This window comes from Battus philenor, unplaced genomic scaffold (genome assembly GCF_028537555.1).
Source record: "Battus philenor isolate CCGP_79_NKW_IND1 unplaced genomic scaffold, ilBatPhil1.0.hap1 SCAF_23, whole genome shotgun sequence".
Lineage (NCBI taxonomy): Eukaryota > Metazoa > Arthropoda > Insecta > Lepidoptera > Papilionidae > Battus > Battus philenor.
The window spans coordinates 10,678,743-10,706,146 of record NW_027181686.1 but is presented as its reverse complement, the minus strand read 5'-3'; the positions used below and the strand labels follow the sequence as shown (position 1 = coordinate 10,706,146).

Here is a 27,404-nt window from a genome sequence, read left to right as displayed (position 1 = left end):
TTTATTAATATAAATAGATTTGATAATTTCCCAAAACTCAAGCACAGCTAAAACAGACTTTAATACGAAAGTTTAAAGATCATTTTGGCTTGTGCACAACACTGTATGAAACAATACGAAATATTTACCGATAAAATTTCCTTTTGTACACTAACATTTCTTCACGCCAGCGGCAATATAACATTATCTAGACAACCAGATCGAATTTTGAGCGCTCGAGATAAATTGGGATTGTAGCTGGCAACATTTGCTGCTGTCAAATAAGTGTAACTGTCAAATCGGTACAAACGTCAAAATATTTTTGATGTGTCACATCTTTTCTTCTCGGTTACGGGCTATTTCTTGTGACAGTGATTTCGTGAAAAGAGACGGAAATATTTTAAAGAAAACCGGTAAAGGTCGAGCTATTTGAATTGACCAATAGGCGCACGCAATGGCGAAAAGATATCCGTGTATTTAAATATCATATAGTAAGATACACGTAGAAGATTTTATAGAGGTCCATTGAATTAGAAAGGTGATCCGCCGAATAATCAAGGTCACAGAAATAGCTCGAAGAATAGCTAATCCGAAGTGGCAATGGGCGGCACATTGTGACTTTGGGGCTGAAAGATACTTGAGAGGCGATTTCAAGCCGGTAGACGAGGATTCACCTTGACCAGGTGGATCGAAGGTCAAGTCACTGGATGAACAAGACCAGTCATGCCTTGCAGTGGGTGACATGTTAGAAATTACACATCATAAGCAAATATAGGCTCGTTTGAATCTTTTTTATAAAAGGCTTTAGTGTGTTATCCTCAAGGACTAAACCTCAGCGCTCAATATACGTGCCGGTGCGTAGGTGTCCTAAACTAGGCGTAGGTCTTACGTATGCTTATTCCTGCGCTTACGCCTGCATCAGCTGCGCTTCTCGTTGTCTCCGGCAGAGAGAGGGGCCACGCTTTGTTTCGGGCTCGATTTAGCCTTGCCTATGAACACCTTCACCGCTCCCGCTGACATCAGGTAGAACCAGTACAGCTGCGGCAGTAGCAGGATACAGATGGATATCTTGCACCCCGTTGGCAGAGACTTTATGGCCTTGAGAAATAAACAAGTTGATTGGTTATAAATGTAAATATAGCTATTGATGGTATACTATAACCATACTTTACATACATACCGCCGAAAATAAATAGTTTCAGAGATAATAAATAATCGTTTTCAAATTTGTATTATCGTATTACATATTAGAATTAATTATTATTTTTTATAATATATTTTCGATTGATAACTTTATATAGGGTGATTGAAAAAAGTTGTAAACAGTTTAAAGCTTTTTCCTTACAAATGATCTATACAATTTTTTAAACCTTTTACACGTGTAACTAATCAAAATTTTTTATTATTACACTCTTATAAAAAATAAATAAATACCAGCTTTTAATGCCTTTTATCTGGCTTCATAAATTAGCAAAGCTATGATATGTATGTTTTTAAAATAAAGACCCATGTGATAATCTCTAATATATCATTCATTTCATTATAAAAGTGTATTAAACAAAACCTTGTAAAACAATAATATATAGTGTAAAAAATTTTAAAGTTATAATATTGCTTTAAGTTATGATAAGTTGTTGTTATGTTCCCACAATACTCATACTCTATTCCTCTGGTGGACTGGTACCCCTCCCTTTCCATCATTTTCTGGCCGCGATCAGCTATTTCTATAGCAATATAGAAGAGTAGCCCAAAATTCAAAAGTCGAATATTTAGACAAATCAGTTGAGGAATATTACAAAATCACCAATTTATCTAAGAATGCGAATAATGTCAGAGAGATAAAAATGGCCAGAGACTGTAATACAACTGACATGTTAATAGTATACGAAAAAAAAAGATAAAGAATTAACCTCGAAGTAAGGCAGGCCGATGACGCGGCTGTACATGAGGCAGACGTAGGGCAGGCTCAAGACACGGCAGACGAAGAAGGTGGCGAGCATCGCCAGACCGTTGAGCAGGTAGGCGCGCGAGGACTTGAGCCCCATGCGCGACAGGATGCCGCGCAGCGACACGAACGGCGTCGACAGCTCCATCAGGTACACGAATCCGAACACGCAGTCACCCAGCCCGCCGCGCAGGTACTGAACATTGTTATAAAAGCACAGATTCATTAAAAGTTAATTATCACTGTTGGAACCAAAAGGTTCTCACCTTATAAAAAGGGCTCAAGGGTTACCTAGAGAGCAATGCAATGAACTATACTTGGAGCTTCACTACGAGGTCGATATAGAAATATAGAGATCCGGAGAAAAAGCAAGATCTCTGACCCAGGTTAACGGGAACTCGCCAGATACAACAGCGCAAGACTGGTCACCGGGGAATCCGCATTTTAATTCCAATAGGTAAATAGCATTTATCAATCGTCCACATAAATTCATCGTGTATCGGTATAAAATCACGCTCACCTATTTTCTCAAAATTTGGAGCCAAATTTCAACATAGAGGATGATTATAAGCGTAAAACCTTAATATATGATACACCTATGCAAAAATCAATAGTTTCATAAATATATGACATAATATTTCATAGTGATCAATTTATACAGGATGATTGAAAAAAGGTTGCTGACAAATGAGCCATAAATTCACCCCTTTAAGGCTTTTACACCAATCTCCCTGTATATAAATATAATAGCTGCGCGACGGTGTACTTACAACGATGACTAGGAATCCAAATCCACCAATGAACAGGTGGTGGAACAGTATGACGGGCTCGTGTCGGCAGTACGCGAAGAACGAGATGACCTTCGCACCCTCCCCGAGGCAGTCACCACAAGCGGCGCACCGCGGGCCGCGCCTCGACTTTTTGCTGCCCATACAGCCCACCTCCTGAACTCCACCCGACGCTAGATTCTCCGACACTTCCAAACTTTCCGGGATTTTTTCACTCGGTGTCGATATGCTCTTCGAAAATCCAATTTGTCTGACATATACCTGAAAAGGTAATAAATAAAACTATGTTTCAGCTGAAGTTCTTTTTTTGAATCGAGGATTATTTTAACATTATAAACAGAAAGCTACCACCGGAGCGGATCGGCCCATTTTCGATCTTTACATAGTTTGCTAAAGAAAATTTTAATTCACTTTGCGACGTTTCAATTTGCGTCGTGTTTTTTGGGAACGTAACCACGACACAAAGTGTGGTGTTGGTGTACTAATGTACATATAAAAATATTTTACATTAATATAGATTTTCTTTACTAGTAATTGTATGATAAATATTTAAATTTCCAAAGCTAGATAAACTAGCGAAAAAACTTTTTTAAACACCCGATGATAATATCTAATAGATTCCGGCGTTAGTTACCTCACGGAAGTCCATCCTAACTAAGAAAGGAGCTAATATATAGCTAATTCCACTATGCAGCAGTAGTCGTGCAATGAAGCGCACCACCCACCAGCCCAGCAGTAACATCTCATGAGGATGGCCCGTGGAAACGCATTTATCAGCGGGCTGACGGACGGTGCACTTCATTGCACGACTACTGCTGCATAGCGGAAGTATACTATATATTAGTCTCTTTCATAGCTTGATGACAAAATTTAAATCTGGTCTTTCATTTTACAGACCCCTAACGGAATTCTACGAAGCTGTAAAAGTATAAAGGTGAACAGCATATAACGTCATCTAAATCCAACCAGTGCTACTGGAAATCTGTGGGAGACCAGGGTCCAGCAGTGGACTTCTTACGGCTGAAATAATAATAAAAAATGTGGGATGACTATTTTGATGACTGATGGAGTATGGCAATCCTTATTTTTAGGTTACAATAAAAATAAAATAAAACGGTTTAAAAAAAAACTCTGTAATTGTTCCTATTTAGAAAGTTCAAAATGTCCATTTAACTAACCACGCCCCGTTTAGACCCCTGGATAATTACAATTGCACAACATTCTCAACGCTAACCGACTGTGGTATAAAAATATATATTTTGAAAAATAAAACAAAGAAAAATAGAGCTCATTATGAACAAACAAGGCTATTAATTTTAAAAATATGTCACGTTTGTGTAATAAACATTTCTAACTAGTAAAATAAGCATTAACATTGTAATAAAAGTTTAAATAGTTTTTTAACAATGTGTCACCCATCTTCCATGGTGGTCTTTAAGCTGGTTTCTGATCTTGTCTTCTATCTTGACGTTAACGTTTTCAAAGTTTAATATGTAAATCATATAGAGTGAACGGTGAATGAACATACCAGATACATGGACCAGATGTCGTAGAAGAAATAGGCGGCTCCAAACCAGGCGTAGGCCTCCGACATGAAGTGCGAAGATCGCATGAAGTCACGCGTGCATGACCAGAGGCACACCACAGCTCCAGTTACACATGACAACGCAGCCTGCACCGCCGACACCAGCCTAAGACACGTCAAACACGTCTACACTCAAACTTTAGTTCATCCGCGTTAAGAATGAAATTGGTAAATGAACGAAAGTAAGACATAATCCATAGGTCAAGTTACACTTCGCTATGTATTGCATAGCGTGTCTTGTACATATATCTGCACTTACGTCCTTTAGCATAGAAATAGCATACTTCTCGAAGTACAATACAATACATCATATAACCCCCGTTTTACCCGAAAAAATACATTCCCGGGGGTTCCTTCGTAAAGGTACATAAAGATCATCTCTCACAATTAAAAAGTAGTTATATATTATAATTTACTTTAAAACGTATAATGGTTGAATATAGATCATCCGCGTTAAGAATGCCAGTAATTCATAGCTAAAGAAAAATAACTGACATAACCTAACGAATGTGCAAGTTGAAGTTGCAGTGGTCAAGTTACACTTCACCAACGAGGTCTCCTAGAAAAATTCCCCCTTACGTTTTTAAGTAAAATATCTCAGGATAAATAGCATACTCCCTCAAGTAAAATACGCCACATAACCACCATTTCCCCCGAAAAGGTACATTGACACCTCTCCGCTTACCCGAGGTTTCCTCCATAAAGTTACGTAAAGATCGTCTCCTCCCACAATAAAAAAAAATAATATATTACTTTAAAACGGGTGGTGTACGACTATAGATCATCCGCGTTAAAAATGCTAGTGATTCATAGATAATGTCAAATAACCGACATAGCCCAGTAAATGTGCAAGTTAAAGTGATAATGATCAGATCATATATCGCACAGAACAGATGGCTGTGGAACCTTAACGTCCTGGAGTGAAGACCACGTGTTGTGACACTTGTCATAGTAACCATTTAAACGCATACTATGAGAGACAACTTCTATAACGATGTTATTGCTTATGAAACATGGCAACATCGGGGAATATCTGCTTCATAAGCACCATCGTCATTTCAACCATAGAACGTTTACTGTGGGATATAAGCTTCTCCACAGACTTTTAACAGCATTAGCTGGAGGCTACCAGTATCCAGTGTCTACCAAAGATATTAACGAGATCGTTTGTCGCCTTGAAGGTGGACGTCTTTGACGTGTGATATGCTTCGCTTGTCAGGCCGCGGTCTTCACTCTAGAGCTATAAAGCCATAACAGTTTACTTCAGTGTTTCCCAACGTGAGGGCCACACCCCACTAGGGGACAATTTGATTGTTAAGGGAGGGGGGGGGGAGGCAATTATAAAATTGACTCGACACTAGTTTAACCCCATCGATTTAATAGCAAAATGATTTATGTTACATAGGGAGCGTAAGAATGTTAGAAAAACTTAGGTGGAGCATCGCACAAAAAAGTTAGGGAAACACTGGTTTATTTCCTTTCAAAGATCCAATTTGTTTGTTTTAATATTGTTTATGAATTAAGAATATATTTTATAATCTTATAACTCCAGCCGCAATATGTTAACGCCACTAAGTGGCCTATGGCATTGTTGGTTACTCCCATTCGTCTGCGGATCTCGTCAATCCTTATTAGATCTCGTAGAAAAATCCCAAGCAAAGCATGGCATTTTTTATATCTATGAGCTTTCTTATACTGCATATAACATACTTGTTATTTATCTCTAGCACGTCACCGCAGTCCAGACGATACTTCTGACGCAGCCGCGAGCCCGAGCTGGTGAATAGGGCCGCGAAAGTGAACAGCTCGAACAGCGACATGAAATAGAAGAATCCCAGCGCCGTCAGCGCACAGCCCCGCTTCACTGAGATCCTGGAACAATTCGGTTGCAATTTTAGTAAAAAGCCTTAAGCATAAAGAGGTTCCCTAATCTAAATTAAATAGTGTTGTGGTAAGCAGACCGTATGACTGTTCCATGCGGTACGCCATTACGGAATGATTGTACTTCTCACAGTTAGTTTTTTTTTTAATGGCCTCGTTTTTTGGGGTTTCTCGTACCATCTATCATATTGAAGACTACCTTCCTTTCTAGAGATTCACAATTCCTATTACTCTTCTTCTTCCATTCTTCGCGTTTTCTTTCATTCTCTTACCATTCACTAACATTCCATTCACACCTCGCTTGTCTTCCTTCGCCACACCCTTTGGTATATCACAGTACAGTTTAATTTAGATTTTTTTTTACTGTCACTTTTATTTCTAAATAAACGTTTGTTATCTTGTCGTTATTCTTATCTGTCCTAAGTTGCATTTTCACTTATTACCTCCTTTATAATTTTTCAGCAATACCTCAAAAAGATACGGCAACACTCTTTGTCTCCCATTAAAGAGACGATGGTACAACTCTCCACCCTTCTCTCAAATTATACGTCTATTTATACACCTGCGAAATTAACATCATTAAAAGCTTCCCATTTGCGTGGCGCATAAGTTATGGTCCTGTTGCATTACAGCCGTTGCTCGAGCTTCGTCGTGTGACAACAAGACGATTATTTCCGCTTTAGTTGGAACTCGCTGGTGAGCAAGCGGCCCGTAGAATATGAAGGTTCAAGTGGCAGCTAAACATTCATTATCAGATAGTTATCTTTGTAAATTGGACGCTACAATTTTACGATCACTTAGTAAGACCGCGTGGTCGCAGCCATGCGCTGGTCGAATAGAATCTGTGTGACACATCATCATGTCAGTCGATATCCCATTGCAAAGCAAAGACCTTCGCCAAAGATTGACAAGGTTACGTTTGCCGCTAGTGTACGGATTTCAAATATCCTAGTTCTCTAATAGACATGCGGAAAGGAATAGTTACACTGCACTAGATCGATCGTTAGTCCGGCTCGGCCCACGTATCGCAATCTTCACATCTCGTTGTTGTTACGGCATTTCATCTATTGTGCATCTTGCAAATTTTTATTCGTTATAATTAGCCGAGGAAGCCACAATTCTAGTGAGTAATATATATATATATATTACTCATCATATATATATTACATACATATATATATATATATATATATATTTGTGTGTGTGTGTGTGTGTGTACACTTAGTCTGGCTTTGGTTTACATTGTGTGCAATTGATCTGTTTGAAATTATGCCTGCCAGCCGATTTAGTCTTCATACAGCTTCATTGAAACTGAGTCCGAGGAAACAGGAGATTCGCGGACTAAAAATTTACACTAGGTGGTCGTAATTCAATTACTTATTCTCTGTTGATGTAAGTGCTGTTAGTCTGAAGTCTTCATCTGAGCCGAGATCTCGGAGCGGAAGAGTCCGTGAACTTAAAAATTAAAAAATAAAGCTGGTAGGGCGCCTACCAATTTAAGACGTTCGCACATAGCAAAGCGCTCTACCCGTATAGGAACTATGCATTGAATGTGTTGATGATGTGTATATGCGCCTTGGGACGGCAGCGTGGACCACAGGCGAGCCGAGGAGAATCCGGATCCAACCACGGTTCGCCCACGCTGTTCGCGGTTAGGGAGCGAGCGGCCGCTCTCTAAAAACGGGTGTTGTAGGGTGGTGAGTCACGTTTGGTTCTGTTGTATATAACCCCGTGACCTGTGTAGAGTGTCGCAGGTGCAGAGGATCCGTTACATCGAAGACGCACGTACGAAGGGGGACTATATCCGTGTTGGTGTATAGCGTAGTAAATGAGGTGTAGTGTAAGTAATGCGAAGTGAGGACTACTCAGTGGTGGGAAGCGACACGGGCCTCTCCCGACCGCCCTCACTTGAACGCAGACTAGGCGGGCGCGGCCGCCTTATTATAAGTGTGATCAATGTCCGGTGCATCGTGCCCGACGGGGGCTCGATATGAGGCGATACTTAACTGTACATATATATAAATGTTACGTACAATAAAAAATTTCATTTAATGTTTTCTTTATATTACTGTTTGCTTCCTTTACTGCAATTAAGTAAAATAATCAAAAACTTGTGAAGTTCTATAACACATAGCGGCCCAAATGAAACAGATAACTTTCTTTATTATTCTCATTACAATAAATATTGTAATTTTTAACAAAATAATTGCGTTGAAGATAGTGAAAACAATAATTTAATTATATATGAAGTATATTAAAACACCTGTCAGCTGTGTCTGGCTATCGAACATTTGACGTCAATCAAAACTGAAGGATGTGTTATGATGTAATCAAACAAAATATATCGTGTACCATATACCATTACAACTATCATTAACATTTGAATAATAATACGTCCGGACCTGGTCAAAGGCCTCACCCCACCCCAGCCTCACCCCTTTAGTCCAGGTTCACTAAGGTAACCCCCTCCTGTCGTAAAAGGGCATCGAGTTCGCAGGGGAAAGTGAGGGCCTTCATAGTCCACTCAATGTCAACCGAAGCACCGAAAAGGTTAGTAACAATGTGGTCTTCTGATGTTGCAGAACAGCAAGGGTTCCAGGAGAGGCACAGCTTTCTCCAGATATGTCTTGCCATAGTACTGCCACTCCGAAGGTACCGAAGGCTACGAGATGCACAGCTTTCTCCAAAGATGTCTTGGCATAGTACTGCCACTCCGAAGGTACCGAAGGCTACCACCGAGGAGGTTTTAGTGGGTAAGAATTCCATATAACCCAGTTCTTCCTTTAGAAGGCAGGGATACTTTGTGTCAATCCAGAAGATTTTTCTTCCCCCAACTCCACCCGAATACCAAAAAAGGATCTTTCGTAGAATTAGCAAAAGGACTGGTTTGATTCTGCCTACATGCAACGTTATACGCGGTCTCCCCCCGTCGAACTATTGTAATAAAATATCTCTATTATAACAAATGATTTATGATAACAATAATATAGTTAAATTATATATTACAAAGTTTTTGTTTTTAACAGGTTCGAGCGTACATTTTTTGTAACGTATATTTATTGCTGCTCTAAGACGACATGCTATATTATAGGTTGAAGAAAATGTTTTTCGCATTTCAACAGGTGGTGCAAAAGTAATGCCTTAATGTGAACGTGCCCTAAGTTTTACAAAAGGCGACAAATGTCATTGTGCTTTGACATTTATGATGTAGATATAAAGATATTGTCTATTATTTGTTGACAACTAATTCCCTATATATCTACATCATAAATGTCAAAGAACAGTGACCTTTAGCGCCCTTTTTAAAACTTAGGGCACTTTCACATGATGACATTACTTTTGCGCCACCTTTTATATGAAAATTAGCGTCATATTTTTTCAAAGTTTATTCACATTTTAGTATTATTTTGTTCGATGACTTTATGCTGTCCTGTACATGAAGCTGTATGAATAAGAATTATGAATAGACCGAAACAGATGAAACTCTAAAGTTGCAATAACAGGGCTATATGACGGATGCATAACCTCCCAGCCAAAGGAAAGGGAAATCCCTGTCGGACATTTGTCAGATACAGTAAAGATACTGCGGAATACCATTACCATGCGAGCTAATAATAGAAATACGTTACACGCGTATAAATATATAAGGGCTATTGTTTCTTATCGTAGTAAAAGATAAGCGTGACATCCTTGGACACAGCTGTTATCAGAAACTGAATGTTGAAAGTCGATCAGTGGTCAATGAAGTCGTCGGTGTCAGACACCGGTGACTGACGCATGTTTAATAAAAACATTACGCGCAGTAGTTACTAAATAAACGACGGAGGAAACTTGTTTATTTCAAATCCATCTGTAACCCTCTCCAATGTATATATTCCTAAATATAGCTGTCCCGTCAGATTTTGTAATGTTCAAAAAGTTATTTGCCTCTCACAGTGCAAAAGAATTCGATGGATGCGAGCAGCACAAGGCTAGTGGATTATAGCGATCTTTGGGGAAGGCTTAGGCCTTGAAGTGGGCATCTACATGCTGAAGAAGAAGAAAAAGTTCAATAGAAAGAATAATAAAATTAAAAATATTATATTTTATAAAGATCTACTTATTATTTTATTTAATAATTCACCTGATAATAAACAACTATTACTAACAAACATAAATTTTGGATTTCGAACACTGCATGATTTTATTGATTTATATCATGGATGCACATAGACCGCCGCATGCGGCCCGTCGGTCGAATACTGGTGGCCCGCCGACAGCAAAAATAATACTCTCGTACATTCGAAAAATATTGAATTCTATTTCAGAATAAAACCAAAAACAAATGTGTTCGAAAAGTACCTATACTTCTGGCGGCCGACCCGCCATCAGTTCATGATTTACCCGAGTGGCCCCTAGTCATAATAAGTCTGTGCAACCATGATGTATATAGATGGATATATATAAGACCTAAGCCCGTATACTTACATACGTAATACGTTTAAAAACAAACAAAGCAGTTATCAAAAATTAATCATGTTTCGCAAGAGATGTATAAACATATCATCATAGCTATAGCTATATGCGATAAGCGACTAAAATAGCTTTTAAGCGATGTCACAATTTTTAAACTATTATCTATTTTAAATTTGGAACACTGATCGTAAATCCCCAATCTATATTGGCCAATTATATTACAAAATTAAAAATAAATTTATACGTAGACAGACGATTTTAGCTGGAGAGAAATGACCTTGTATTGCTGTAGTCTTATTAATGAAAACCACGTACATTACAACTTGAAATGACACTTTAAATGTATTACATTTAGAGTTATTTTCAAATAAACTTATATAATATCAACAAAATCGATATTATTCTAAAGCCGCATAGTTGTGTTTATAATTTGAGATAAGGAAACAAAATTAATTTTATTTTTAATATTAATTCAATACTATCAATTCATATAACAACTAAATCAGAAATGGGCAAATCTGTAGACGATCGTAAGTAAAGAATTTGCGAGTTGAAATGGAAGTATCGGGCCACGTAGAGTGCCGAACGGGTGGCTATTAGAGACTTAAAATAGCTGGTGGAATAAGCACAAAATAAATTGTGAAGAAAAAAGATGGAGAGACCCAATACCTGTTATATTTGAGAACTGAGATGAAGGACGATAGATGATGAAAAGGAGGAAACTAAAAATCGTTGGATATGTAAGTTCATGTGAAGTATGTTAGACCGAATGAATGATCATAAGAAGACTGAAAGAGGAGTAAAGAAATAAAAAGCAGGTAAACGAGATAGGAAAGAACAAGAGGCCCCCAATAACAGGGGCCATAAAAAAAAGTAGCTGTTGTGGATACCGCGGGTCGGCTAAGAAAACGAATGAATGATCATTACAAGACTGAAAGAGGAGTAAAGAAATAAAAATAAGGTAAACGAGATAGGAAAGAACGAGAGGCCCCCAATAACGGGGGCCTTAAAAAAGTAGCTCGTATGGAGACCACAGGTGCGCAAGCGCAACTCAGGACTTCCACAAGCTATGCAGGCGGTTTTTTTAAGGCCATCCGATGACGCTAAATGAAGACCTCTTTCAACCGGTCTTATCAGATACCTATGGAGATCTATGTCCAGCGGTGGACGTCTTACGGATGAAATAATGATGATGAACACAATTATATCTATACACGTTAATGTTCTATTTCATGTCTACAAGACAATTATACAATTATTGTGTTATTCATTTCACTACAATAGCTCATTGTTTGCCTTAATAAGTAAGCTAGGCTTCTTGGATTTCTATCATAAAGCCAAATGAAGATATAAAAGTCAACGGACAAACAACATTTTTCAATTCATTCATTCATTTGAGATAATTTTTTCAAAATATTATACAGATACTAGCTTACCCCGCAAACGTTGATTTGCAAAAAAAAAATAAAGTTTTTAATTAACAAATAAAAAATAAGGGTTGATCGTAAAGGGGTGAAAATTTAGGGTTGTATGTATTTTTGCATGCTGTATATGTAAAAACCAAAAAAATTGTCTAAAAAAAAAATTCAGGTTGGACCACCCTTATCACTTAGGGGTATGGAAAATAGATAGTAGCCGATTCTCAGACCTGAATACGCATATAAAATTTAGTAAATATTCCGTCAAGCCGTTTCGGAGGAGTACGGTAACTAACATTGTAACATGGAAATTTTATATATTAGAAGAAGAATATACCAACATACAACATGCTTTCAACATTAGAGTTGTTAAAAAATTACTCTTTCTATCTTTAGATAGTAAATTAAACCCATTCGCCCCATTATACGCCCAATTTTCCTTATCACTATCGTCGGAGCGTATATATAAGCGACGACGTCCGCAATAAAAAACAGAGTAGTAATAAGACACTTTCTAACAGTATAAGATCATGCAAGCACTGATATTGATATTTAATAGATACAGGCGTTACCTCGCGGAAGTCCATCCTAAGTAAGAAAAAGACCAATATTTAGCCACTTCCGCACATGCATCATTCATCAGCATGTGCGGAAGTGGCTAAATATTGGTCCTTTTCTTACTGATATTGATAGCTGTTATATTGTTTAGACGCTTTTGATTCTCTTATTTGGTAACAGTATTTATTCGTGACCTAAAAGAAAAAGGGGCGGGAACTATTTTCCAGTGTAAATATTGTAAAGTGACTATATGCATCCAACATTTCAAACATATAAAAATTACCAGTAAATAATGGTGAATAATTATTTCTTTCCATTTTTCTAGAATTTCCTAGTATTTTTATAGAGCCAAAGCAAACTGGTTATGAAAGAAATCAATTAACAGTTAACTTCTAATTGCGAGAGCAACTTGCTATCCTATTTCAATTACTGTTTTTACTCAATCTTTTTGAAAGCATCTGTCAATAATTCTCTATAAAGCCGAGTCCACACGTATTCCGAAATTTAAAAAAACCGCTAAAAATTCAAACGTGTGGAAATTCTTTTTCTTGTTGGTTTTCAAACACTAAGTCTATCCGATAGAGTGGCAATTTTATGTAAAATTCAAATTATCTTTGTTCAATTAGTCATTTACATTCATGTTTAAATCGTTATTTTTTTAATTACAGTCGCCATACATCTCTACCCGAAAACGGCAAAGGCTTTGTACTACCTCATTTACAGTTTTGTTTTCTTTCTTAATTTTTTCTATATCAAATTATGTAACTCTACCGACATACTATGACGATTCAACTGGTGTATGATGGCCGGCCACCATACGCTGTCGAATGTTTCCTCGATGTCAAGGAATATCAATACGATTACCTTCTTCGACCTGACCTTGAATTTGCTCAATCAGGTCGTAGAAGCATCTTCAGTGCTTCGTTATGGAAAAAAATCCAAAATGTCTTGGATTTAAAATGGAAAGGAGGTACCACTTAATCGAACTTACCATCATTATTTCCGAGACCTAAGTTATAACCAACAGGATATTGCTTGGGATCATGGTAGTCGGATTTTCTAGGCTTCGGTAGAGTCGATTATTTTAACTTAAAATCAAACTGACACCCATTCGATTTAAGTTCACGGACCCTTCCGATCCGTGAACTCGTGAGTTCGGATGAATCTGTAAAAGCCCTCGGGCTAACAGCATCAACTTCAACCGAAACCAAGCATCTGCTCGGAATGCTGATCTGTTGATAAGAGCCTGCCAGAAACTCAACAATAGCTCTATTAACTTGTAATTTATTTGATGTATACATTGTTATATAAACCAACTAAATAAGTCAACAAACAAAGTTTCACTCATTTCGATCAACTAAAAACTCTTGAATGCTATCATAAGATTGGTTTAATAATAAACTTTTAATTTTAGATTTCAAACTGAAACGCAGGTCTAAGATATATTGCGGAATTTTATTACAAATCAAATTTATAACAAAACATCATCCATTTGAATTATTACGCAGTATTTAGCGTTTTCAGAACATACTGCGCATTATCAAGCATGTAAACAACGACGTTCGAAACGCAAAATCAAACTAATCTTGAATTTTGAGCGGCTAGTTTTAAATTATGGACGCGGCTTTACAAAATAAGATTTTTCAAGTATTTTTCATTCTTTTATTTAACAGTCAGTTATCTTCAGTATTCAAAACTTTTAGTATTCATAGTAGCAATCTTTGTCGGGAGACCTAGCAGCGGGTGTTTGTCAGCTGACATGATAATCTTACCGGAGATGGACTAACATTGGGACTATCTTAAAGCAGTAGTTCTGGACTTCTGGTTATCATGTCCTGAATTTTCTCAGCTGAAAGGTGCACTATCTACCAGGGTTTCAAGCTACCCTATATTATTACATTTCAGTTATTATTCCTTACGCATTTAACCATAGCATCACAGCTTTATAATTGAATTATTAAGTTTATTTACACATTTTTCTGCTTTAGAATGAACTTCCTCTTAGCATTAGATGCACCGGTACATCTATGTGATACATGTACATGTATATGGTACGGTTGGTAATATATATACACCAATACCTCACTTTGCGTCGTGGTTACGTTCAAAAAAAACACGACGCAAATTGAAACGCCGCAAAGTGAATTAATATTTTCTATAGTAATCCACGTAAAGATCGAAGATAGGTTCCAGGGTTACGAAAATACAGTTTTTATAAAAAAAAATGAACAAAGTAAACATTTAAAAAACAAAAATGATATGACTCTACTAAAAGAAATTGGAATAATATTTACCTTTTTTGTAACCAGAAACAACACGTTCAAATTTATAAATTTATTATTCTCTTTTAAAAAAAGCACAACACACTACGTAATTGAAACTGAACTCTTAAAATTAGCAAAACAAAGTAAAAATACAACTGTATTCAAATTGCGTTGATTTTTAGTTAGAAAGGGAATCCCCGAGTTTTGATGACATGGCGCAATTAGAAACAAATGTTACATCTTTTGGAAAAGAAAGAACATTTCAAAAAAAGACTCGAACCCAAACAACGCAACCTCGAAAATCTAACGACGCACAGTGAAAATTAGTACTAATTAAGCAGCGACGCAACTTCGAAAAAAACGCAAAACGAAACGATGCAAAACGAGGTATTGGTGTAATCACCTTCATAGAGCGCTGTTGTCACACCATCTTACGCTTATATTTACACCTCCCCCCCCCTAGAAATATTACTAATATTAGTATCACCCCACCACCCCTCTAGACAACTAAAGTGTTTTATAAACATTAAAGACCGGTGTTAAGCGACCTGCGTCTAGAGTTATACGATAACCTTAACAAGGTACATATATTTTAAAATAACTGTAGTCCTGTTAAATTTAACGTTTTCTTCTCCTTTACACAAAAATATGTTAAAATGTATGTTAAAATATATTTTTTGGAAAATTTAACCCTTAAATGCATAATGATGTAAAACTGCAAAATACTAGTTAAACGTAAAATGAGTACTACACTTAAAAGTAAATGCACAGTGTTGTATATCTACAACTTAAGGTTTTAATAAAAATAATTAAAAAAAATATTATACACATTTTTTTTCTATTTTTCCCTGCATTTCAGTGTACTTATTTGCAAGGTAAATATTTTTTAAAATTATCCATATAAGCCATGCATTTAATGGTTAAGGTGGAAGGCACTGAAAATATTGAATGAGTCTGAAACGTTTCGCTATTTATTCGTATATCAGTCAATTACGACACATGTATTGTCGCAACGTATTCTAACAACTATCAATTATAATTTTAAACTTTATTATCTACAAGAGCGTTTCCAAGGTCGTTCAGCGGTATCGCACTGCAATGACGTAATGTTTTTAATACCATAAAACATAGGCAAGCAAGGCATTCGCCTTAATTTATAGAAAGTACATACTTTGTTTATTTATTCACTCTTTTAACAAAATTTGCAGTCGAACTTTATTGTTATTATGATCTATATTTCATAGACATTCCGTGCCTTTGTTTATACATTTACGTTTAATATTTCCGGAAAAAAATTGTTCAACTCTTTATTACAGTGTTAAGTCTCTTAAAATATGTACAAACTTAAATCGTAATATATTTAAAAATAAGGTAAAGTCGATTAGTGTATTTATTGTTTTTAACGATGCCCTAACAATCTCAAGTTTTAAAATGTATAGGCGGACTAAATGCTACACACATCTATATATATATATATTTATAGAGCTTGCAACATTGGTAGATTTAAAACAAACCATAAAATTATTACACTAGCCTAACCGTTTCAAATCGTATACATATTATAATATAACGGTACATAGTTCCAAATATCGCTTCGCCTATTCCGAGTAGGCAAGTAATAATCAGTCACCGGATATTCAGATGTATATTAACATAAATTTGAAGTGTTCGCTTGTATGGAAATGGCTTTTGTATACAAAAAAAAATTTATACAAATGCGTGAAAGAGACGACATATAATCGCGCTTGTGCGTACATATAAACGTACGGTTCTATTGGAAACCTATAGAGACGGCCCTGGTAAAATTTTGATTGTACGCGAATGTACAATTCAACCTACAATAACATGCCAGCTGTCGCCTCTTTCTTATTTTAAATCGCCCCCGTTTCTATCCTTTCGTACAACTCCATCTTATTTTTCGGAAAAGAACTTTTGTCTTTATTATTTTCACATTTCTTTTTATCTATAATATATCTATTCTCTCATTCTTCACATTATCATTCATTCATTCTTCTAGCATACATCACAATGTTACATTCTCATTTATTCTTAATTTCCTTCTTTACATCACCTCTCATTATCTTCTCGATTATTACAGTATAAGTTTTTTATCATATTTTATCACAATATTTCCTGTTCTAACGATTTATTTATTTTTATTTTTATGACCGATATTACAATTACACATACAAGTACATTTGTCTTATTTATTCTCTGTTGATGTAGCTGTTGTTAGCCCGAGGGCTTTTAAAGTTTCATCGGAGCCGAGTTCACGGAGCGGAAGGGTCCGTGAACTTAAAACATGTCTGTTTTGTTTTTAATTGTATCGAATATATTGTTTACTTTTAATTCATTGCCTCACCTAGTTATTTAGTCATAATTTTTATTCTTCTTATAAGTCCTTACCCGGCCCTATTTTAATTTTCACTTTTATTCCTCCAAATTACATATTGAATAACTCCCCTATAGTAGCCGAGGAAGGTTACTGTTCCTCCTTTGTCTTAGTAACAGTTCGTTGTCGCCTCGAGAGGTCAGACGAATAACTCCCGTCCATCTGTACCGCAGGCAGGTGATTTTTGAGACGGTTTGACGTGGACAGCAGGTGATGATGATTATTTCATATCACCGCCAGCCAGATGCAATAAACGAGACGCATAATAGAGCCCGTATAAATTTATTGCGTTATCTCATCTGCACCATTTTGATATCTTGCCGTCAGCCCCGACTAGCTCGTTCATAAAATTCATCCTTTGTTTGTATCTTCTTTTCAGTCGTATGACATTTTATCTGGACTCAACATCGTGAGAAATTTGACGGTCAAACAGTACAGTACCCGACGATAAATATTGCACATCGACCTTTATGTACAGTTGTAATTTACCTAAATAATTAAATACGTGAACATAATATGAACACTTTTTTATTATTTTATTTTACCCCAACCTAAAGCCTTCACTTATAGAAAAAAAATCATGTATTTTATACAAAGCCTAAAAATAATTATCAAAAAAAGCAAATGATACTTGTTGTAACAGCTCCTAATAGATACCGGACTGTTTGTATTTCGTTGGACAGAGATAATGCTTTATGAAGCCGAAATTAGCCGATTGTCTCTTTTCAAAGGTCGATTTGCAATATTTCTCGTCGGGTACAGAAGTTCCACATGAACATCACTCAAAAGCATATCTTTTGGCATTCTAATATACAAAAGTGTTCAATGTAAATGAGTCAAAGTTGATAATAAATTATATCATTGAAGCCGACTCCATAATTTTTTATCCTAAGAATAACTTTAGTTGAATACATCCGATTATCCAATCATCGTGAATAACATTGTAACACGTTAGTGTACGTAATAAGTTACGTTTAATCAATTTAACGTTCAAGTCAAAGCTCGTCGATTGTGTGAATGGTCAATATCACTGAATCATCACCCATTACAATATGCGACCTCCTTTCACAAAACTCATTGCGCATGAGTTGTAAAAATATAGGAAGTGTCTAATTCAGTGTCTATGTAGCCGTAGCATGCCCCGCCTTGGTCTTTCGAAAATTATTATGCCCCCACATGTAACATATGTTGTTTTTATATTTTTTATGGCCTCCGCAATTAGCGGCCACTCGTAACTCTAACTTATTTTCGGGTTAGGAACTTTTATTCTTTTTAAAAAAAAATACTTAATATTTTTAATTTCGCGCTCTCCTTCCATGCAACTTAAGATCTTTCATTATTTTCCTTACTTTCCACATTTCTTATGTCTTACTCTTTCATTCCATTTTCCCTCTTTTCCGATGCCTTTCATACATCACCTCATTACTTAGTTTTTCACAATTTTCAAATTTTGTTTTATTTTACATATACATTACACTTTATTTTATATTACATATATTATTATTGCTTACAATTATTACTATTTTATTAACAGTTTTCTTATATTTTAATTATTATTTATACAGCGATTCTCTTACAGGACGTGTCTCGTATTATTTTTACATTAAAGCGAAAGGGTTACCCACATGTTGAGGAAATTTAAATTGCCTCCTTAAGGAGCGTGGGCCCCACGTTGGGAAACACCCGTCTAATGCGAGTTGACTAAAAAGTATATAATCAATCGTAAAAACTTATTTAAGTAAAATTATTTTTATTTCATCTTATTCAACTCCTTTATTTGTTTATTTTTTTCATTGTTTTAATCTGGAAAGTAATAAGCAACTGTACAAAGTGATCATCAGAGAATGCGAAATTAAAAATGCCGGCGCATTCATCGTTTATGGCCAAATCTTTTGCCACAGAAGCCGTTCGATTGTGAAATGATTTACCGCTAAATGTAAGACGTGCTAACTCACTACATATTTTCAAGAAAATGGTTAAGAACTATTTACTAGACCCATTGATTATTTATCTGTTAATTCATTTATTTTTCTTTCTCTATTTCTTTATCCTTTCCGAGGCAAGTGCGAACCAAATCAGTTTGGATGTTTTTATTTATTATTGTCTTATATTTGTAATATTTATTATTGGTATATATGTTATATACATATTCATGTTTGTATATATGTATGTTTTGTACATATTAACTACCCATTATTTATTTATTTTTCTTTCCAAAAGTTGTCTGTAAGAGTTTGCCTTGTGTGATAAGACCGCCTGTTGCACTTTTTTGTTTATTAGCATGAAACAATTTAAATGTATCTTAGCGTGTACAATAAAAAGTAAAAAAGAAGTTTTTGGTCATAGGTGTAAAAGGTACAGAATATAATTGAGCTTTACACTGTCCGCTTTAAAGTTTTTACGCCCATAATCATTGTGTATATGGATATATCATTTACCTGTCTTCCGGATCGAGGGTAAGCACAAGGTTGACAGCCGCGGCGAATGTGCCCGCGTTAACGGCACTCAGCACGCACAGCCTGGCACGCCTGTGACGGGTCTGTGGAGATCAAACACTGTTTAACACAACCTACCCTCTATCATACATAATAATATAAATAGTCAACAAAAGAATTAAGCTAGGCTTCTACTGGCTCTAAATAAAAAATAAGAGGGGACTTCCATAGTGTATTTTCAAAGCATCGTGAAAAACTGTCTGTACCAAAATTTATACTGCAGTCTCTAATTCATTTGTTATAAACGTAATTAGTTTTTTTTTTAATAAAATGCCGCAAAACATTAATGAACTACCATTTGAAAAATTCAAAACAAATATTATAAGTAAATTGATAATAAAAATTTCTTATTCAATAAACAAATATGTAAATGATCTTTAGGGCTGTAACTGATAAGGTGTATATGTGTAAATCTTTATTAAACTTTAATAAAACATGTGTTGTGGAGTTTCTTCCTGCTTCTTCTCAGCAAATATCCACAACATCAACTATGTTGTTGATTCACCACCTGGTCGAAGGCCTACCTACTCTACTCTTCCTAATGGGAAATTGTTACGGATAGACCTAGACTGTGATAATTGTGGAGAGGATGAAAGGCGATGCAAAGAAGGTAATTTAGTATGAATGAGAATGTTAGATTATGTGATATATGTTAGAAGAGTGAATAAACTATTATGTAAAGCCTGGAAGAAAAAAGCGAAAAACAAACACAAAGAAAAATTTATCACAAATATAAATGTCCCTTTCCCACAATAATCTAGAGATGTATAAGAGGCCCCCAAAAACAGGGCCATAAAAAATGGGAACATGTAACTACATAGTTGTGCATAGCTATTTTTTCTACTATCTCTATGTCTTATCGCTGCATGTTTCCTAAAATAAATATCTCAAGATTCATATTAAATGTTGGCCTATGCATATATAAACAAAAAAAAACTTTATTGTAGGTACATATACATATTCTTATATTAATAGTGACACTTTAAACTTTCGTCATACAATATTTCAATCCATAATGAATATTGATAAGCTTTTCACAAACAAAGATACATTCATATCTATGCATTGTTGTAAAACAATTCAAGAGATAATCTGCATATTTATCAAAGAAACATGTTTATAAAATTTAACTATAAATATATAGGCCATTATCATTTTTATAAAACTTATAAATATAACATAAAAGTGCATATATAATATTTTTAAAATTATTAAATATTATTATTCTCTCCAAATCAATTTAAAGCAATTTAGACAAATTCAAAAAATTAATTGAAAACAAAAATATTAATAAGGATAATTGATACATTTTGATAGATTTTTTTTATTTGAAAAGTAAAAATAAAAAAGTATAAGCAAGGAAATAGTAAGTATAAATTGTCTAAGCCAAATAGAGTTAACTATTTCAAATACAGGATGATGAATTGTAGATATAAAATCTTTAAATGGGTAATTTATATGTTTTGCTATATGTGTTATAATTATATATATTATAATATATATAATTTATATAATAATTTTTATTAATTTATGTTATATATACATCATATGTCAACAAAAAAGTTTAAAGCATTTACATCTAAAACCAATCACTAAATATATTAATATATATTCAACAAAAAATCAAAACTAGCAGCAAAAAATGCAATATTTAACTTATACTCCACAGAAACATTATAACTGGTTCTTTAAAAAAACTTTCTCTTCATTAATAAAATATTTTAGTAATATCCTATAAAGAATATCTGCACCTTTAATAATTTGAATTTGCTTAAATTTCTGATAAAAATAATTTTTAATACAGAAAAGTTTATTTATTATTTTACTTTATACACTTGAGTAGAGCTATAAATCAAAATATGAAATATATTACCATTAAAGTTTTAAAAATATATATTAGAAAATAGTTGAACGACAAATTATATATTTGGTCGCAAAAACAGCTAATTAAATAAAATACTTAATTTTAATAGCTCTTTATATTAAAGATTTGTTTCGATTCACTAACATACAAAACAAATTACAATGTAATAAGGCAAAAATAAAATACATTAAAATTATTTTTTGCGTTTGTATTTAATACCAGTGATTTTTTATTACCTTACTCATCGCTGGATCCATGTCTCAAGCAGGTTTTATTACTATTTTCACTATTATAAAATTATAACATTATAAATAAAGTAAATGTTAACTGGAAAAATATGTCACAAATATTTTCAATAGCCGCAAAATTATTTTGCGAAGTGTCACTGATGAACAGTCATAGAGAAATATTAGATCATCAATTTCTATGGTTTACAATCTACATATTTAAGACAGTTTAATTTTTTTTTTCAATGGTTGTTATGAATAAAATCTGAACTGTTTTAATTTGTAATTAAAACTTATGAAGCTTGCTATTTAGATAAACATAAAATAAAATTTGTTTAAAACCTTTGGTACAGCATACAATAATTTTGAAGGTAAATACATAATAAAAAATATTAAAAATGTGATTTGAAGTTTTCTACCTTCATCTTTTACAAAGCAAAAGCTATTGTGTGATCAATTTATTGTTACATCAAAAATTTAATTTAATTCAATTTCATCATGCACGAAACTGAAAATATGGAGGTTGATAGCGTTAGTTATTAATTTTGATATAATTTACATCTAATATGCTTCAAAAAACTTAATAGTTCGTTTTGTGTTACTCTAGTTGAGTTCGTAGGATTTCGTGTGCTTTCACTTTAATTTTTAAATTTTCTTGTAATTTGCAGTACTGAACTAAAATAACGAAAAGTTTTCATTCAATTCTAGGAAATAAGAAGACATAATAGTTTTACAAGTCCAAATACAAAGCGAGCACCAATTTCGAAGAGAATTGGAAGAGAACGATGTCATAGTTATAATGCTCAAGCTTCGGGTTCATCAAAGTCTTCAGAAAAAACATTAACCGTCCCTATTCCTAGGGTAAGCGCAAATCAATTATTTTTAAAAGTATTATTAAGCAAAGTTAAAACAATATTAAACTTGATAAGAATTAATTTTGAACATTGCCATAAGAACACTTTTGACACATAAAATAGCGCGTTCAGAAATAATACAAATTTATTTAAATTAGTATATTTGTTTATTAGATTATCCTGGTGGAAATATTATTATAAATTATAAACAAAGTAAATATAATATTACATAACACATTACTGTCTCTTTAAACTTTAAACGAGTGGTTCGGTTCAGTTCTGTAGGAGCAAGTGAAGTAGATGTAGGCATTACCAAATATGGAGTTCGCTCGTTTTCCCAACCGTCCTCCCTTCGAACCCTAGTAGCTCTCAATTTTATATTCTATTAATTATCGGGTTATATTCAAATGTTTTCATTGAACTGTTTAGTGTAAATATTATTATTTCTTCTTTTATTTAAAAGTGAGTTAATATAATTATTATTTTAAACGAATGTCAATATAGGTCAGAATAGCTGCTCGTATAGGTTATGTTTTAGGTGGAATAACTTAGTTAATTCTAATTGTTAATTGTGTTATTGTTAAACGTCGGGGCTTTTGTTTTGCAGATGTCGTTTAGGGTGGTCCGTAGTTCTAAATTCCGCCACGTGTATGGGCAGGCTCTGAAAAGAGAGCAATGTTATGATAATATCAGAGTGTCGAAAAGTTCATGGGATTCTACATTTTGTGCCGTGAACCCAAAGTTCTTGGCCATCATCGTTGAATCTGCTGGCGGTGGTGCCTTCATAGTTCTACCTCATAATAAGGTAAGTTCTAAAATTTATATAAAAATTTGTACAAATTCAATTTTCAGACACAATATTATTGTAAAACGCTACGACACTCTAAACAATACATGTATTATGAAACCTTTTACATTTACTTAAACTTTTAAATTAATTTTCATTGTATTTCCAAACTTTTTAACCATTATTTAAAATATTAATAGTGGTTTTCATAAATTCTTTGCTCTTTAATTAAGTTCATACAGAGATTTTGTTATAAACAGAGTCTTCAAATACAGTTCATAATATTATAAAAACTGTTAAACTGTCTAAAGATAAAAGAATAAGAGTTGATGAGATCAAGTATTGTGAACTTAAGTAATTTATAGTAACTATTTAATTTTTTTACTGCGTTGATGAAATTGCCAACCCCTAAACACATAATCTCTATCTTCATAATATTAATCAGTTCTGGAAGTACTGTATATTTTTAACTTTTTTTTCTTATAGTTTAAGGTTTAAGAGACATCTATTTCTCATAAGGCTATTAAATTAAGCACTAACACAGTGAGCATATAAAATGTTCAGAACTGAAATGATAAAGGCGAACACTATAATATATAAATGAATGATTGTTTGATACTATAATCACATAACTAATTTTTAGGTAATGTTTCTTAATTCCATTTTTTGTTAAAATGAAGATAAAGCAACATCATCATTTTGAAATTGTCATACTATATTCCTAAATTCAATTCTTTGTGTTACTTTTTGATTATATGCTGTCTTGGGTTTAATTTATACTACATGGCATTACAGTTTGTTAGTGATATTATTCTTTTGTAAACACTTAATTTAAAAATATTTTTAAAACTGCCAGCTACAATTTGGTTCTTATTGTTTATTTACTATATCATCATTATCTTGTCATCTGATAGCCATGCACTACAAGGTAAAGATTCCTACAATGACCAGTCTTAAGCTGCATCTAGTGATTTCTTGTATTCTTAGCTATTTCATTAGTCTACCCATAGAAGGCCTATCTGCGTTGTATCCACCGGCATCTTGCTTATCACTAAAACCTTTTCCTGTTTAATATTTACTATATAGCTTCTCTTTATAATTGTCTGTTAATTAATTTTTTTACTCATAGATTTAATTGGAATAACTATTTTGTTGAACTTAATTAAAACTTAAATGTGCACATATGTCATTAACATATGCATTCGGTAAGATTTGCTGTATTTTAATCAAATTGGTAAGGGTGCCAAGGCCAGGTCATTTTGGTCACATTAATTTAGGGAAAAATTCAGTTTAGGCCCATAACTGTGAGTGATAATATTTGTATCAGTCAGATGTAATTGTAATAGATAAATAGAAATAGTATTACGAAGTTATATACTCTTTAATGCAATGTTATTGACTAAACCTTTGGAGTCTCTATTTGTAAGGTCTGAACTAAATTAAAATTTTTCCTAAAATTTAATAAACATAAGACTATTATTCTCGACTATTAGTCTATTTTTTATGAAGTCTATTTAAAACTATGATTTATTGCCAATAGCAATTTTTAAAGTTACAAAAACAGATCTTGTTAGATGGTCTTAGTACCCTCAGTCTCGTAGTAGATCTGATATGGTCACAATGAATATAGGATTTTCTTCTTTACCATTTCTACCTTACCAAAGCAACTATATAGTCCAACTGGATTGTCCGAGTCATGATTGAAAATTATTGTTTTGCCCAAGGCACAATTCTAGCTACTGAATCATGAGCTGTCTCATACTGCTCTGACACCCATCAATTATATTGTTTATTCTAGTATTATTTTATTCATTTTGTGTTTTATGTAGTCCTTCTTATGATTGTGATGTGAAATAAATGTTTTTCTTTTTTTTTTGCTGTTAGAGAATAGACTATTGTTTGGTGCAGAGCTCATGACATCCATAGTATTCTCCTCCATGATCAAATTTCTAAAGCAATTTGAATTCCATGCTTTCTCTGTTATTGTCCACAATTTTACACAGTAAAGGAAGAATGGAAATAGAGAAGTATAGACCAATTTTTTTTCCAGTAAAGTACCCTATTACACTGATTTTAGTAAGTGAAAAATAGTAAACTCATTTAGTTTGTATGTTTACTTGATACAAATAAATGTCATTTTGGTTATAGCCAGTTAACATGTGGCATCTATATCTTCTTTTAATTGAAGGTATTCGAACAATGTATGGAATAATTTGTATTATCAGCAAGAAATACATATATATATATATATATATATATATTAGATTTCTACAGATGTAATGACACATCATGATATATAAGTAGAGGTGTAATTTAGAATTTTCTACCCGCAAAGGGTTTTCAAAGGGGCGTCCATTATGTCCTTGAAGCAAATGGGTGCTAGCTGGTTATTTAAAATTGTGTGTTACATGTTACTAGATCGTCTAGTGCATTTTTTTTATCAGTTACAAAATAAAGCTAAAATGAAGGAATGACTTTCAAATTGCATAATCTGTCATATATTATCTGTGTGATGTATTTGAAGGAAATGTTTTTTTTTTATCTTTCGAACAATGAGTCGCAGGCCCGTACGCCGATAGAGCATTGTACAACTGATAGGGAACAATGGGCCGATGACAATGGCGCACCGACAATGTTTACTAACTTTTTGTGTCCAGATTCTTATGTTGTTAGTTCATTGTGGAATGTAAGCAGGGGGAGGTGCGAGCCTTTCTGTCATTAATACGTTTCGTGCCACGGCAATTTTTGAAGATTTTTCATTCAGGCCGCGTAGGGTGTACACGACTCGCACTTTAAAAACAAAAAAGTCGTTTAAGACGTATGCATTACACTTTTTCAATACTGCAAAGCTATAATTAGCGGGAAAAAGTTGTAAATTTTATTATACATTACGTATTTCATGTGAAGCTATATATATTCGACCCTACAATTCATTTGTTTAAGAATCCTTTGTTGTTCAATGAGAACTGCAAAAGGCCTGAACGGAAAATACAGCGGGGGTCCTATACGCCCCGCATGGCATGGAATGTGTTAATTTCCCGCACAATTTACATTAGTACAGATTATTAAATAATATTTTTATGCATACGTAGACTGTTTATTCTTTTTTTTTTAATGTATTCTGTACTTTGGACTAAACATATGTATACTTACCAGTATACTAAATGGGTTTTATTTGCGACATATATATTCTATATTATATTATATATGTGTCTTGAATATATTTTACTATAATATATGAATATAAGTTTAAAATTTTACTGTCTTATGGATTAATTAAAATGTTTAATTTACTAAAAGGATAGTCGGTTTATTTTTATAGTTAACTTATATTATCATCCACTTTGGACAATTTAAAGCGGTCACTTTTATACATCATGATTCATGAGAAGAATGTCATAAGAATCATTCAGCTTCTCCTTAATGGCATACTTCAGCTTCTCCTTAATGGCATACTTCAGCTTAAATTTACGAGGACTCCAACCGTGACCTGATCTGAAAAAAAAACGCATTCGGAAAAAGTTTTATTTTTGTAATTTAGTTAATACAAATGTCCTTAATCCAGTAGTTGGAGCCATTTATTCCAAGAGTCTATTGCCATTTAAAAAATCCTTTATGTTTTACAAGGATTCCTTATAATTTTTTGTATAAAGAACCTATTACATTTATTTATAACTGATGGAGGTTACACACTGCATGTCATAGCCTTTTTGGCTTTCAACACCGAATTAAAATCTTATTACCGGTATTTGAAATTTTAATTCGGGATAATTTATAAATTCGGCATACCGGTATTTAAACCGGTATGATTTAAAAAATTACTTGTTATATTTTTACTTACCTCAGTTGCTATATTGACTTGTTAACAAATAGTATATGAAATCCAATAAATATTGTTTTGAAGTGAGTAGA

The 27,404-nt window shown here is 33.9% G+C and overlaps 2 protein-coding genes across 5 annotated transcripts in view; one reads left to right on the top strand and one right to left on the bottom strand.

The window, feature by feature from the left end:
* Positions 1-87: 87 nt before the first annotated feature.
* LOC137924013 (TLC domain-containing protein 3A) lies at positions 88-21,971 on the bottom strand. Its single transcript, XM_068767307.1, has 7 exons — positions 21,861-21,971; positions 19,704-19,804; positions 6,008-6,169; positions 4,241-4,403; positions 2,695-2,973; positions 1,890-2,120; positions 88-1,077 (listed from the first exon to the last, which is right to left on the bottom strand). The coding sequence occupies exons 1-7, from the start codon at positions 21,879-21,881 to the stop codon at positions 898-900; spliced, it is 1,137 nt and encodes a 378-aa protein (XP_068623408.1). The 5' UTR covers positions 21,882-21,971; the 3' UTR covers positions 88-897.
* A 337-nt stretch (positions 21,972-22,308) lies between these two features.
* Positions 22,309-27,404, top strand: part of coro (protein coronin) — a 46,807-nt gene continuing 41,711 nt past the window's right edge. For 2 of the 4 annotated variants that reach the window (XM_068767180.1, XM_068767179.1), the window contains exons 1-3: positions 22,309-22,382; positions 22,560-22,712; positions 23,313-23,510. In XM_068767180.1, the coding sequence (XP_068623281.1) occupies positions 22,350-22,382; positions 22,560-22,712; positions 23,313-23,510 (384 nt within the window). In that variant the 5' untranslated portion in view covers positions 22,309-22,349. Of the gene's footprint in view, positions 22,383-22,559; positions 22,713-22,838; positions 22,919-22,996; positions 23,168-23,312; positions 23,511-27,404 lie in introns of those variants that run through there. The other 2 variants (XM_068767182.1, XM_068767181.1) reach the window with 2 other exon arrangements.

What these genes read in the sequence shown, in the direction of transcription:
- LOC137924013 (XM_068767307.1), bottom strand. Translation starts at nt 21,881, where the DNA reads ATGGATCCAGCGATGAGTAAG. An exon ending in GTGCTAGAGATAAATAACAA is followed by an intron (nt 4,404 to 6,007) that starts GTATGTTATATG and finishes GACGTGTCTTAG; the next exon opens with GCTGGTGTCGGCGGTGCAGG. An exon ending in TCGGCCTGCCTTACTTCGAG is followed by an intron (nt 1,078 to 1,889) that starts GTTAATTCTTTA and finishes TTATTTCTCAAG; the next exon opens with GCCATAAAGTCTCTGCCAAC.